Source organism: Littorina saxatilis, linkage group LG3 (genome assembly GCF_037325665.1).
Source record: "Littorina saxatilis isolate snail1 linkage group LG3, US_GU_Lsax_2.0, whole genome shotgun sequence".
NCBI classification, from domain to species: domain Eukaryota; kingdom Metazoa; phylum Mollusca; class Gastropoda; order Littorinimorpha; family Littorinidae; genus Littorina; species Littorina saxatilis.
The window spans coordinates 11876618-11890130 of NC_090247.1; the positions used below are offsets into that span (position 1 = coordinate 11876618).

At 42.2% G+C, this 13513-nt stretch overlaps 1 protein-coding gene across 1 annotated transcript in view; it reads right to left on the minus strand.

The window, feature by feature from the left end:
* Nucleotides 1–1020: 1020 nt before the first annotated feature.
* Nucleotides 1021–13513, minus strand: part of LOC138961629 (uncharacterized) — a 30392-nt gene continuing 17899 nt past the window's right edge. Inside the window, exons 3-5 of the mRNA XM_070333302.1 lie at nucleotides 11926–12119; nucleotides 10627–10737; nucleotides 1021–10185 (exon numbers count right to left, since the gene is read on the minus strand). Of these exons, the coding sequence (XP_070189403.1) occupies nucleotides 9145–10185; nucleotides 10627–10737; nucleotides 11926–12119 (1346 nt within the window). The 3' untranslated portion in view covers nucleotides 1021–9144. The remainder of the gene's footprint in view (nucleotides 10186–10626; nucleotides 10738–11925; nucleotides 12120–13513) is intronic.

Consider the following 13513-nt stretch of genomic DNA (forward strand, 5'->3'; position numbering starts at 1 on the left):
TTCTCCACCCCTTCCATCCATCATCTACCACCCCTTCCATCCATCATCTACCACCCCTTCCATCCATCATCTACCACCCCTTCCATCCATCATCTACCACCCCTTCCATCCATCATCTACCACCCCTTCCATCCATCATCTCCACCCCTTCCATCCATCATCTACCACCCGTTCCATCCATCATCTCCACCCCTTCCATCCATCATCTACCACCCCTTCCATCCATCATCTACCACCCGTCCACATTTCTTGCACATCAATCTTCACACACTGCACTCTCAACGTAATCCATCCATCATCTACCACCCGTCCACATTTCTTGCACATCAATCTTCACACACTGCACTCTCAACATAATCCATCCATCATCTACCACCCGTCCACATTTCTTGCACATCAATCTTCACACACTGCACTCTCAACGTAATCCATCCATCATCTACCACCCGTCCACATTTCTTGCACATCAATCTTCACACACTGCACGCTCAACGTAATCCATCCATCATCTACCACCCGTACACATTTCTTGCACATCAATCTTCACACACTGCACTCTCAACGTAATCCATCCATCATCTACCACCCGTCCACATTTCTTGCACATCAATCTTCACACACTGCACTCTCAACGTAATCCATCCATCATCTACCACCCGTACACATTTCTTGCACATCAATCTTCACACACTGCACTCTCAACGTAATCCATCCATCATCTACCACCCGTCCACATTTCTTGCACATCAATCTTCACACACTGCACTCTCAACATAATCCATCCATCATCTACCACCCGTCCACATTTCTTGCACATCAATCTTCACACACTGCACTCTCAACGTAATCCATCCATCATCTACCACCCGTCCACATTTCTTGCACATCAATCTTCACACACTGCACTCTCAACATAATCCATCCATCATCTACCACCCGTCCACATTTCTTGCACATCAATCTTCACACACTGCACTCTCAACGTAATCCATCCATACATTTAATGAGAAAACTCAAAGGTTTGCATGCAGTGTTTTTATTCTTTGTCCACCTTGGCCAGCCATAGAAAACAAAACAGCTGCAGTACAGTAGAAATGTCTCGGCCTATGATCAGCAAGTTGTCCAGTTCATCATCTCTTTTTTTCTGTTCTTTTTGTCATACAAATACATTGCATTCTGACACTTGCCCTTTGTCGCTTGAGTTATATGTCGAAATGCCAACTGTAATCTGCAGCCCGGGTTCTGCTGGGATCAGAAATGTCTTGTTCCACTATGGTCAAGAAACGAACATTTGGTTTATTTATTATGTGTTACACTATACACAAAATCAGGACATAGGATTCGTTTTTGACATCCAAACCTACCCTTCTTGTCGTAGTATTTAAATGTTTGTCGTAGTGTTTGTTGTAATATTTCACTGTTTGTCATACTGTTTTTTTTTGTAATATTGAACTGTTTATCATAATGTTTCACTGTTTTTCGTAACGTTTGTCTCATTACATGTATTTCACCATTTGTCGAAGTGTTTGTTCTAGTATTTCAGTGTTTGTCATAGCGTTTGTCCTAGTATTTCAGTGTTTGTCATAGCGTTTGTCATTGTATTTCACAGATCTTTTCTGGTTCAAACGAAAGGAGTTGAGATGCACCAATCATCATGCGAGACTGAACACACTGAAATTCTGTTTGAAATGCCATTTTTCAGTCTTTACAGAGTAATTGCCCTTACAACTTGATGAAATCATCAAAACAAAATGCCATCATTCACGTTCAAACCTTCAGGCAGCTGTTTTAATACGGTAACGAAACACCATCAGACTCCTCATAACGAGGACAGTACTCTGTTACTTCCACTTTAATTATTCTTACCCTGAACTTTGATTAAAAGCATTCCTTTCATCTGAAGTCATATCACAGTCAATGACAAATTCATAGATATAAAACAATCAGCATTTTGTTGTGTGAAATATGAAATATTCCTCCGTTGTCGTTACCAAGTCTCTGTTTGTAGTTCAATATTGAAACAATTTGTGAAGTATCATTTACTATGCAAGGGTACCTAAATTTATACACTGGAGAATAATAGCACACATATATAGCATTTTATTAGTCTGTACATTTTAACTGATGTAGAACAATTTCAGTAAATATCTTGTTCTTAAAAAAAAAGAGAATTTAGACAGCAAGGGATGGGAGAGAGAGAAATGTCAAGAAAGAAAGGATGGGGGGGGGGGGGGCAGAGGAGGAGGGAGAGTGATAAAAGAGAGAGAGAGAACAGTACAGCTTTCTTTCTTTATTTGGTGTTTAACGTCGTTTTCAACCACGAAGGTTATATCGCGACAGGGAAAGGGGGAGATGTAATAGAGCCACTTGTCAATTGTTTCTTGTTCACAAAAGCACTAATAAAAAATTTGCTCCAGGGGCTTGCAATGTAGTACAATATATTACCTTACTGGGAGAATGCAAGTTTCCAGTACAAAGGACTTAACATTTCTTACATACTGCTTGACTAAAATCTTTACAAAAATTGACTATAACAGTACAGCATACATGTAGATTATAAAGCACATACAATAGCAGGCAACCGTATGTCGGCATTGTACATAATGACTACTGAGTACACAACGCACTGTTCTTTCAATTTTCAAAAATAAGTCGAAGAAAAGAAACCCCCTCCTTGGTATGTACAAATGTGAACACCAATATGATATAATACACAAACCTGTACGCTACAACTATTCTCTTCCGCTTCACTTAACACAATTTCACCCAGGTTAGCTATGTCTGCAACAATGACGAAATACAAAGAAAAAAATGGACAAAATCACAGAGCTTTTCAATTAAACGCTGAATACGCACAGAGCGTCTGAGCCAATCCAAAGTTAAGTTCCCTTTTTCAGTCTGAGATAACATGCCGTCAAAGCAGCCGATTACCGTACACGAGCTAAATATAGACGTGCTATCCTGGCAACGTTTTAAGCAGGAACAGAGTAGATACGGTAGCGTTTTCAAACCGACCACATCTTGCACTCCTTACTGCTGCTGCAACTGCATCGCAGCACTGATATTGACCTACACCTACGAGTTCTACTGTTACAACTTTGAGGCATTTTGAAACACACAGATGCTACCTTTCTTTCTTTATTTGGTGTTTAACGTCGTTTTCAACCACGAAGGTTATATCGCGAAGGGGAAAGGGGGGAGATGGGGTAGAGCCACTTGTCAATTGTTTCTTGTTCACAAAAGCACTAATCAAAACTTTGCTCCAGGGGCTTGCAACGTAGTACAATGTATTACCTTACTGGGAGAATGCAAGTTTCCAGTACACAAAGGACTTAACATTTCTTATATACTTTCTTTACTTTATTTGGTGTTTAACGTCGTTTTCAACCACGAAGGTTATATCGCGACGAGGAAAGGGGGGGGGAAGGGGGGGAGATGGGATAGAGCCACTTGTCAAATGTTTCTTGTTCACAAAAGCACTAATCAAAAATTTGCTCCAGGGGTTCTTACATACTGCTTGACTTTCCTTCTTTATTTGTTGTTTAACGTCGTTTTCAACCACGAAGGTTATATCGCGACGGGGAAAGGGGCGGGGGGGGGGGGGGGGGGGGGGGGGGGGATAGAGCCACTTGTTAATTGTTTCTTGTTAACAAAAGCACTAATCAAAAAATTGCTCCAGGGGCTTGCAACGTAGTACAATATATTACCTTACTGGGAGAATGCAAGTTTCCAGTACAAAGGACTTAACATTTCTTACATACTGCTTGACTAAAATCTTTACAAACATTGACTATATTCTATACAAGAAACACATAACAAGGGTAAAAAGAGAAACAGAATCCGTTAGTCGCCTCTTACGACATGCTGGGGAGCATCGGGTAAATTCTTCCCCCTAACCCGCGGGGGGGTACAGATGCTACCATTGTTGCCCACTTTGTCTAATGATTGTGTGTACAAATGCTTACCCCCACCAGGACATATGCCAATGCTATATGGAGAACTCAATTATTGTTTTTATTCTCAACAACAAAGATTGATCAAACTTGTACATAGAAGCCTAAACACATTTTTTTTAAATTGCGTTTTTGGGGGAGCGCAAAGTTTTGACAAGCGTAGCCCGAGGCTACTTGCAGTTAGGCAGTCTCAGACGCTCAGAGTGCAGTGAATATTGTGTGTGTAATACCAGTTCAGTAGGACCCTGACGAACTGTCCCCCTTGCGCCGTAGGAGAAGTGAACGGCGTCTTTGGAAAAGTCCCTGCAAGAAATGCGTCTCCCACTTGCGTTATAAAAGGTGTCGTTCTAGACCTCATCTAGCTGCAACTTCACAACTAGGGGTTAGTGTGGAATGTTTTCATAATCGATGTAAAAATACTCGATCGTCCGCTGCAAGGTCAATTAGAATAACGTTAATAAAAACAAGGGAGAAAAAATCTGGAACTGAGTGTCAAAATTAAAAGAAAAAAAAAAAGAAGACAAGATATATACCAATAAATGAACAAAGTGAAAATGCTGATTAAAAAATCTACCACTAGTAATGAAACAAAGAGCAAAACGTCTTTTTTCTCTCAGTTCAAATGAAACTGTGACTCACATTGAGAAAAAAATGCTATGCCCAAACACCATCCCTGCAAAACACAGTAAAGATTGTAATTGTAAAACTGTTAAAAATTGTTTTACAAATGCACAGCTTGAATCCAGGCACTGTTCGTCCTCCAAACAAAGTAAGAGCCTAATCAACAATAAGAATATATTTCAAAATTATGATCATACACAGTGACATTCCTCAGAGTACCTAACTATCACAAGTTACATATTCAACATCAGCAATCTCTCTAATCTTGTCATCATTATATAGGTTACAATCTTTTCTCATCTCCAAGACGTGTTACGTTTGGGTAACAAAATTTTTTTTAAAAATTGAACACAAATCATGCAGATACATACTTGCAGAATATTTTCTCTTTCTAACAAAATATGTCGCTATGAGATAATTCAAAACAAGAACAAATTCATAACAAAATCTTTTTTTCTTAGATTTCTTTCCATACTTTTTCTTTCAAGTTATATGTCATTTACAGATTATGGCATCACAATGAAGATGTTGGAAAACAAAACACAAAAATCTACAATTTACAGCAGAAAATGTGTCGCTGAATGTGGCCAAAAAGATACACACGCTCTGCCACTTTTCAACCTCAGTTTCAATCTTCATTGCCTGTAGCAGTAGGTGCACTCGGCCTGTGTACAGTGCTGCCACTCTACAGTGGAACCCCTCCCCTTCAGACCCCCCCCCCCTCCCTCCCCCCTTTTCAAAACATGTTTTTTCAGATTTTTGTTCATGGTGTCATTAAATTGACATCTACATGTACTGTACTTTTCGGACTATAAGGTGCAACTTTTTTTCTCACATTTGAAAACTCCCTGGAATCCGATTCTCATATTTTGAAAAGTCCACTGTATTCCAATTAACGTGATCCAAAACTTAATTTCTTGGGTGTGAGCGGAGGGCACTGTTTTCATACAAATATTCTTCACCCAGTTTTTCTCCACTTTAAGAAAGCATCACACAGCTAATCAAGAAGCAGCAACAACAAAAATGTTGTTTCAAGACAAAATACCACAAAAACCTGTAGAAATTTTACTTCCAGTACCAGGTTTAATTCATGTCTGGAGCGTGAAGAGTCCCAGAGAAGAAAGACATTTGGAAAAGAAAAGAAAAGAAGAAGCAAGAGCACATGGCAGCAGATCTTATCACAGTAGACACACTGAGCAACACAGGGCTTACACGACCGACAGGCATGGTGTGTTTTGGGAGTTGAGATTTTATTTATGCTTAGTCATCACCACAAAATGAACAGGCCAACCCTAACACACAATACTGACATCTTGAGGATAGTATGTTCTTTACTATGTTGGAATTTCACCTTCAATAATGTTTGTCTTGTTAGTACTGTCAACTCAAAATATTGTAGACATTCACATGTGATATGGTATTGCCTGAACAGGCAAACTTAGAAAGAAACAAGTCGCGTAAGGCGAAAATACAATATTTAGTCAAGTAGCTGTCGAACTCACAGAATGAAACTGAACGCAATGCCATTTTTCAGCAAGACCGTATACTCGTAGCATCGTCAGTCCACCGCTCATGGCAAAGGCAGTGAAATTGACAAGAAGAGCGGGGTAGTAGTTGCGCTAAGAAGGATAGCACGCTTTTCTGTACCTCTCTTTGTTTTAACTTTCTGAGCGTGTTTTTAATCCAAACATATCATATCTATATGTTTTTGGAATCAGGAACCGACAAGAAATAAGATGAAAGTGTTTTTAAATTGATTTGGACAATTTAATTTTGATAATAATTTTTATATATTTAATTTTCAGAGCTTGTTTTTAATCTGAATATAACATATTTATATGTTTTTGGAATCAGCAAATGATGGAGAATAAGATAAACGTAAATTTGGATCGTTTTATAAATTTTTATTTTTTTTTACAATTTTCAGATTTTTAATGACCAAAGTCATTAATTAATTTTTAAGCCACCAAGCTGAAATGCAATACCGAAGTCCGGGCTTTGTCGAAGATTACTTGACCAAAATTTCAACCAATTTGGTTGAAAAATGAGGGCGTGACAGTGCCGCCTCAACTTTCACGAAAAGCCGGATATGACGTCATCAAAGACATTTATCCAAAAAATGAAAAAAACGTTCGGGGATTTCATACCCAGGAACTCTCATGTCAAATTTCATAAAGATCGGTCCAGTAGTTTAGTCTGAATCGCTCTACACACACACACACACACACACACACACACACGCACACACGCACATACACCACGACCCTCGTTTCGATTCCCCCTCGATGTTAAAATATTTAGTCAAAACTTGACTAAATATAAAAAAAAGAAAAAGAAGTAAGCTGAACCAAAGAGGGTAGAAGCTGAGAAAGAGGGCCGACTCTCGATTTTCGATGTGTCCAGTGATGGGTGCGGCTCTGAGAAAATTGCGTGATAAGGCGGCTCTGGCAGCACTGAAGGCAATAGACACGAAGAAGAAAACAGTCGGAGATTAAACATGCGATACCACAAACTGGACAAAATACACGAATTGAAATCATCCTTCTGATTTTGGCAATTTGGATGAATAACAATGTTTGTTTGGTCTTTTTATTTGGTATAAGTTTAATAAGCATTTGAGTGCGTTTCACGCGTTTGTGGTGGTGTATGTGCGTGTCAGTGGATGTATGTGTTTCGCATACGTGTGTGTGTGTGTGTGTGTATGTGTGTGTGTGTGGGCCTGGGTGTGTGTGTGTGGTAGGTAAGTTTAAATAATTCATTATTGTGTCATTAAATCCCAGTGTGCTGCAACTAATTCAATCAGTGATCTCCTTCAGTTCCAAATCATAAGCTTGCAAAATGTGTTTTGATTACTTTTAGATGATTGTGCAAAGACGAATACATGTACGTTTATCCAAAACAGATTAAACAAAAAATGTTGTGAATGCGTTTGCTGAATTAAAACTGTAGACTTGATTTCTAGAAGACTGGCAGCGCTTGATGACATCAGTCTTCTTTTTCAAACAGTAAACTGATCACTGTAGAGCATTCAGAAAAACAATGCATAAGAAAATTACTATACGCCAGCAACAGAATACTGTGACCGAGTGTCAATATTGTAAACATGTCTATATATAGCTCCACATGCAGTGCATGTACACACACACACACACACACACACACACACACACACACACACACACACACACACACAGAGTACACATAGATAACACACGTGCATATAGAATAGAAAGGTACACACAATCATCTTACGTAACACTAAGTTGTGTTTTGAGTGAAATGTCAAAATGCATTGCAATCTAACTATCGATATACGGCAAAACACACTGAAAACACTGGTACCGATAGGCAGCGGAGGGCCAGTTATCATGCAATTTGGTCACGGGTCTGACAGCCGGACTAACTCTGCACAGTGCAGAAAACCGCCAGTCGGCCGTCTTTCTCAGCTTCTACCCTCTTTGGCTGAACTAAGAACAACTGTCAGCAGTTGACAGGAATAAGCCAGAAAAACACAACACATCCCAATGATTTGACGCTTTGACGCTGGTATTGAGAAAGGTTCTTCATACTCATAAGACTGTAGATGAAAACCTGTTTTGGAGAATAATATAAGTGTCATACTCATAGCAGGAACATACATATGACGGCCTAAACTTTCACAATTTCAAAGTTTTCACCTGTAACCTTAAAAAGCTAAGTTTAGATGGAAAAATAAGTAAACAAATCTTGCATGATTAGGTGTTAGCTGATAGAAAATGCTGTAAGTGAGATATCCACAAGAACAATCACAACTATTTGCCTGTCAATGCTCACCTGTACAAACGTACCTGTCCACAATAAGACATGTAGCCCCGTTTCTTATCTGCCCAATATTCTGCACAGAGCCCTACAAAATAAAGCACCACTCACAAAGCTGAACTTGCAACACAAATGATATATTTTTTCCTCTTTGCCCTTTGAATTTTAACAGTAATTCTTCCGCCCATAGCATTTTCATCTATATCTGCTACATGTATAAGTTCATCCATATCTGCTACATGTATTGGCTACTGTACACAGAGATTCTCCAAGAAAGCGATCTTCTCTTCTTCTTGGCGTTCGCAGCCAAGAAAGCGATAAAACACTTCGGCTTAATAGTTTTCACAACACAGAGAGGGGGCTGTAATAAAGGGAGAGGTTGGGGTGGGGAGTTCCTCGATCCAAACCAACAAACTCGGTTGATTTCTTTGTGTGGGGAATTTCTGCAGGGAGTTGCATAGACAGCTGGGGAAAAACTTTCATCAATTGAGTGGGACGTCTCTCCAGCTTCCAACGGGGACATTTAGATGCAGGCTTATCAGTGCAGGAAGCTGGAAGAAGACCTAGGTTTATGATACAAGTCTTGATGACTGCAACATAAGACGGCATGGCTACGTTCCTTCAGGAGCGCAGTTGGAAGCCAACCTCTCCGCAGGTTGACCAGGTGTTGACTCAAACACAGTTCCAGTCCAGAGGACGCAGGTTTTTGAAGAAGGGGCTGGGGGAGAGAGAGGAGGGGGGTAATGCACCAGATCTAAGACGGCGGCTGACGTCAGACAGCTGGGGTTGGCTCGGGCAGCGAGGCTTGCAGGGTGTGCAGGTGGTCCTTGTCATGGATAACCTGACACGTCACGCTCGCCCGACAATCCAGATCGTCCACCGTCACCGTGAAGCGCGACACGCCCGTGTTGGGACACACCCGCAACGCGTGACCTTTGCCCCCGGGGATCTTGCAGTTGAAGTCCTCGATGAAGTGAGCCACCAGCTCCTTGATCAGCCCCCCGTGGCTCACCACCAGCACCTCCCCCACCACCGCGGGAACGATGTCGGCGTCGTCAAAGCTGCTGTTGCGGCCCGAGGAGACTGACGAGATAGAGGTCAGCCGGTGCTCGATCATGGGCGACAGCGACACATTGGGGCACGCGTGCGGAGACTGGGACGCTGATGATGACCCGAACACGGGCGACCATTCGATGTCCCTGAACCAGGACAGCGGGCCGTCCACTTGCCACCTGCCCGGTGACTGAACGCTGCTAGAGTTCGTCCCTGGACCAAGCTGCGTGTGAACACAAACGTTGGCCTTGTTAGGGGGCACGGGGGTCGAGTCCTTGACCTCGAAATCATTTGTGTTGGAAAGGTCGACATCCCCCTCCACACACTCCACGCTGTCGTGGAGACTGGAGCACCCGGAGGAGGACGAGGAGTTGGATCGGGCCATGGTCGACACCCCCACCCCCGCCCCTAGCACCTGCCCCACCACGCACCCCCCCTCCACCCCCACCTCCTCCAGGGAAAGTCTGCGTAACTGGGCGTCCTCCGTGCGAGGACGTTTGGACGCGACGCCCTCCGGAGGCTGGGCCTGGCTGGCACATTTTGTGGTAGCACCGCTGACTGTTTTCTTCTCTACGCCGGCCGACAAGTTTTGCGGGGTGTGTGTCTCCGCTATGTGGGCTGTGGTACCATTGCTGAGGCCTTCTCTCTTGCTACGGCCGTCTTTCAGGGAGGCAGGAATGAACATGATGTCCACGGGTGAGCCTGCCCTAGTCATCGACTGACATAGTTCTTGGAAAAACGCCTTTGCTCGAAACCGCACCTATAGACATAACATGACCGTCTTCAAGCGAAACCATTAGGACTAAACAATACTAAAGGCGCTGCAAAATCATAACATGACCGTCTTCAAGCGAAACCATTAGGACTAAACAATACTAAAGGCGCTGCAAAATCATAACATGATGTGAAGTTGCGGAATCTGGTGTTAGTTGAGAATGCTCTCTTGGTATGGATGGTCTTGTACACTGTGCACTGCATCAAACTAAACTCTGCTGTTAATATAGAAGGATTCACGGGACAATTGATAAAGACAGTTAAGCATTTGGCACCTGGTTTCACTTCGTGTACCGCAGCCCAGGAGTCATTTGATCCCATCCCATACCCTAAAATAAAATTAAGCACAGTAAAACTTCTATGGCCGTTTCAGCAAACTTACCAAAGAAAATACATCCTAGCAACGTTTCTGTACTTTCTGTCTCACCTCTTCCACACTTTCTGCACCCTTGGGAGTGAAGTCTGGCCATTTTTTGTTGCTTTTCTGTGCTGCTGCGATTAGTTCCTTAAACGTCTTGCCTTCAAACTCTCCAAACGTCTGCACGGGAAAGAAGATGACATAACGTGGGCATAATGCAAGTACTGTAGCTGCAGGAATCCAAAACAAACTAATGTTAACTATGTTAACGCTCCAAACTCAAATAAATAAATAAAACAAAATTTTAAAAAGTCAATAAATTAAAAAATTAAATTTAAGATTAAAAACCCAGCAAATCTTCTTGCACACAAGCTGATGAGCGTGTACACAAAGTAGATGCATTGTGATGCACACTCCTCTCTGCAGCGGTTTTTGAATGCGGGATGGAGCAGCGACATATGGTGTCAAGTGTATGATTAGGCCTAAAAAAAAAATAGGTGTGGTTACGGTAACCCGACCTACCCTATTTTTAGGGGCCGATCCTATAACTTTTTATTACATTTGTCAAAAAAGAAAAAAAAAAAAAAAACGAGTGCAAAAAACGCAATGAAAGCGAAAGCGCCCGTGTCGCACACTTATTTCCCTGTCAAGTAGGTTTAATTTGTACACATTAGAAAAAAAAGTTAAAAAAAAAAAAAAAGTAATTGCCTACCTACCTACCCTATTTTTTTTGGCTATGTTACCGTAACCACACCTATTTTTTTTTTTGGCCTTACAACTTCTTAGCAGTTCTATAAATAAAAAAAAAGACCAAAAAAATATTGTTAAAAATCTTCCATCGTGCAAGCTGAGACATGCTCTGTATGCTAAGCAGGCATGTTATTTCATGACTCATAAGTGCTCTCCGAGGTCCTTGTCATGTGGGACAGAGCAGGAACTGGCGGTGTAAGCTTCTCTGCCTCTTCAGAGAAATACCACACACACAAAATTAAAAAAACTTCTTGCACACACGCTGATTTTGTTTCCAGGTCTTACAATGAGATGGGAGTGGGGGTGGTGGTGGTGGTGGTGGTGGTGGTGGGTGTTGGGTGTTCCTCTGCGTATGCATACAATGTAGAGGTGCTGTCACATGACCCTTACCTGCTCACTGAGACGTGTATCATGTTGAACTGAGCAGTACGTGACGCGCACTGTCAAGTTTTTGACTATAACTATTCCGACTTTTCAATTAAAATCAACAAAAATTATAAAGATTTTTTTTTTTAAATCGACAAATTTATGAAAATATTGCACACAAGCTAATTTTTTGTAGAGATCTTAAAAAGGGGCTGGTAATTCAATGTAGAGGTGCTGTCACATGACCCCTACCCGCTCTCTGAGACGTCGATCGTGCTGGACGGAGCAGTGACACGCGGCGTTGGCCTCAGCAATGGCCCCAGCTGTCTGTGCTGCACGACTCAAGTCGCTGGCGAAAATGTGCGTGAAGTTGTCGTTCTGCAGGCGAACTGCCACGAGACGCGCTTGTTTCAGCCCCACTTCCGACAGGGCTACATCCTGGTGACCTGTACACATTTGCATGGTTAATCGTCGCAAATACCATATATATATCAATCAATCAATGAGTCTTATATCGCGCATATTCCGTGGGTACAGTTCTAGGCGCTCTGCAGTGATGCCGTGTGAGATGAAATTTTATACGGCCAGTAGATTGCAGCCATTTCGGTGCATATTTACCTTTCACGGCCTATTATTCCAAGTCACACGGGTATAGGTAGACAATTATTAACTGTGCCTAAGCAATTTTGCCAGGAAAGACCTTTTTGTCAATCGTGGGATCTTTAACGTGCACCCCCAATGTAGTGTACACGGGGGGAGGTTCGGACACCGAAGAGAGTCTGCACACAAAGTTGACTCTGTGAAATAAATTTCCACCGAACCTGGGATCGAACTCACGCTGACAGCGGCCAACTGCATACAAATCCAGCGCGCTACCAACTGAGCTATATCCCCGCTATATATCCTGAGCTATATATATATACTAGATGAATACCCGCTTCGCCGGGAAGAAGTCGAGCCAAATATCCGGCTGCGCCGGGGACCCGGCTTTGTCAGGTGTACGCCGGCTTTGCCGGCGCACCACACGAAGGAAGGGAGATAAACGCGCAAAACACTGGAGAAGAGTCTAAAAATAGTATAACGGGAATATGGATTGAGCGTTGTCGACAGTGACCTTCTTAAAATAGAAAAGGGAATATAGATTGACGCCACACGAAGGAAGGGAGATAAACGCTGAAAACACTGGAGAAGATAAGGAAGAGTTACTGGGAATGGATCCAGAGAAAAACCAAAATCGGTTCAGCGCTGCGCGCTGAGAGCACGTGTTGAAATATCTCATTGACCAGGTTATGTCCGGGGTGTACCTGAATATGCCCACCAAATTTGAAACAGATCCATCGAGAACCTTGGGCGTGCATCGCGAACACACAGACACAAGTCGTATATATATATAGATGTCACGGTCCGTGACAGAAAAAGGGCTGTGTAGTGTAAAATTTGTCACGGGATTTACCTGTTACCTGTATTTTTGGGAGTGTGTGAGCGAAGGTGACGGGCGTGTGGAGTTTCCCCGTGTCATTCTTTTTCACGTGTATTACGATTTTTGGTGTGGGGAGTGAAGGCTTGAGTTGTTCTGTAGTCTGGTCGTGGCAGACCCCACCAGTATTTCGTTGTGGATGGATGGTTGGTAGCAGTTTCATAAGCCGTTTGGGTAAGTTACGTTTTTGCATAAGGAAGACAAGGACAGTCTTTGTATTGTAGTCATATTAGTTCTTTATCGACCGTATGCTGTGTTTTGTTTCTGTTTTTGCTACGTCAGTTGTTCTGTTAACACAAGGTAACGACTTAATTAGAAGAAAACACACCCATGTTGTTTGTTGTTTGACCACGTGGATGATTT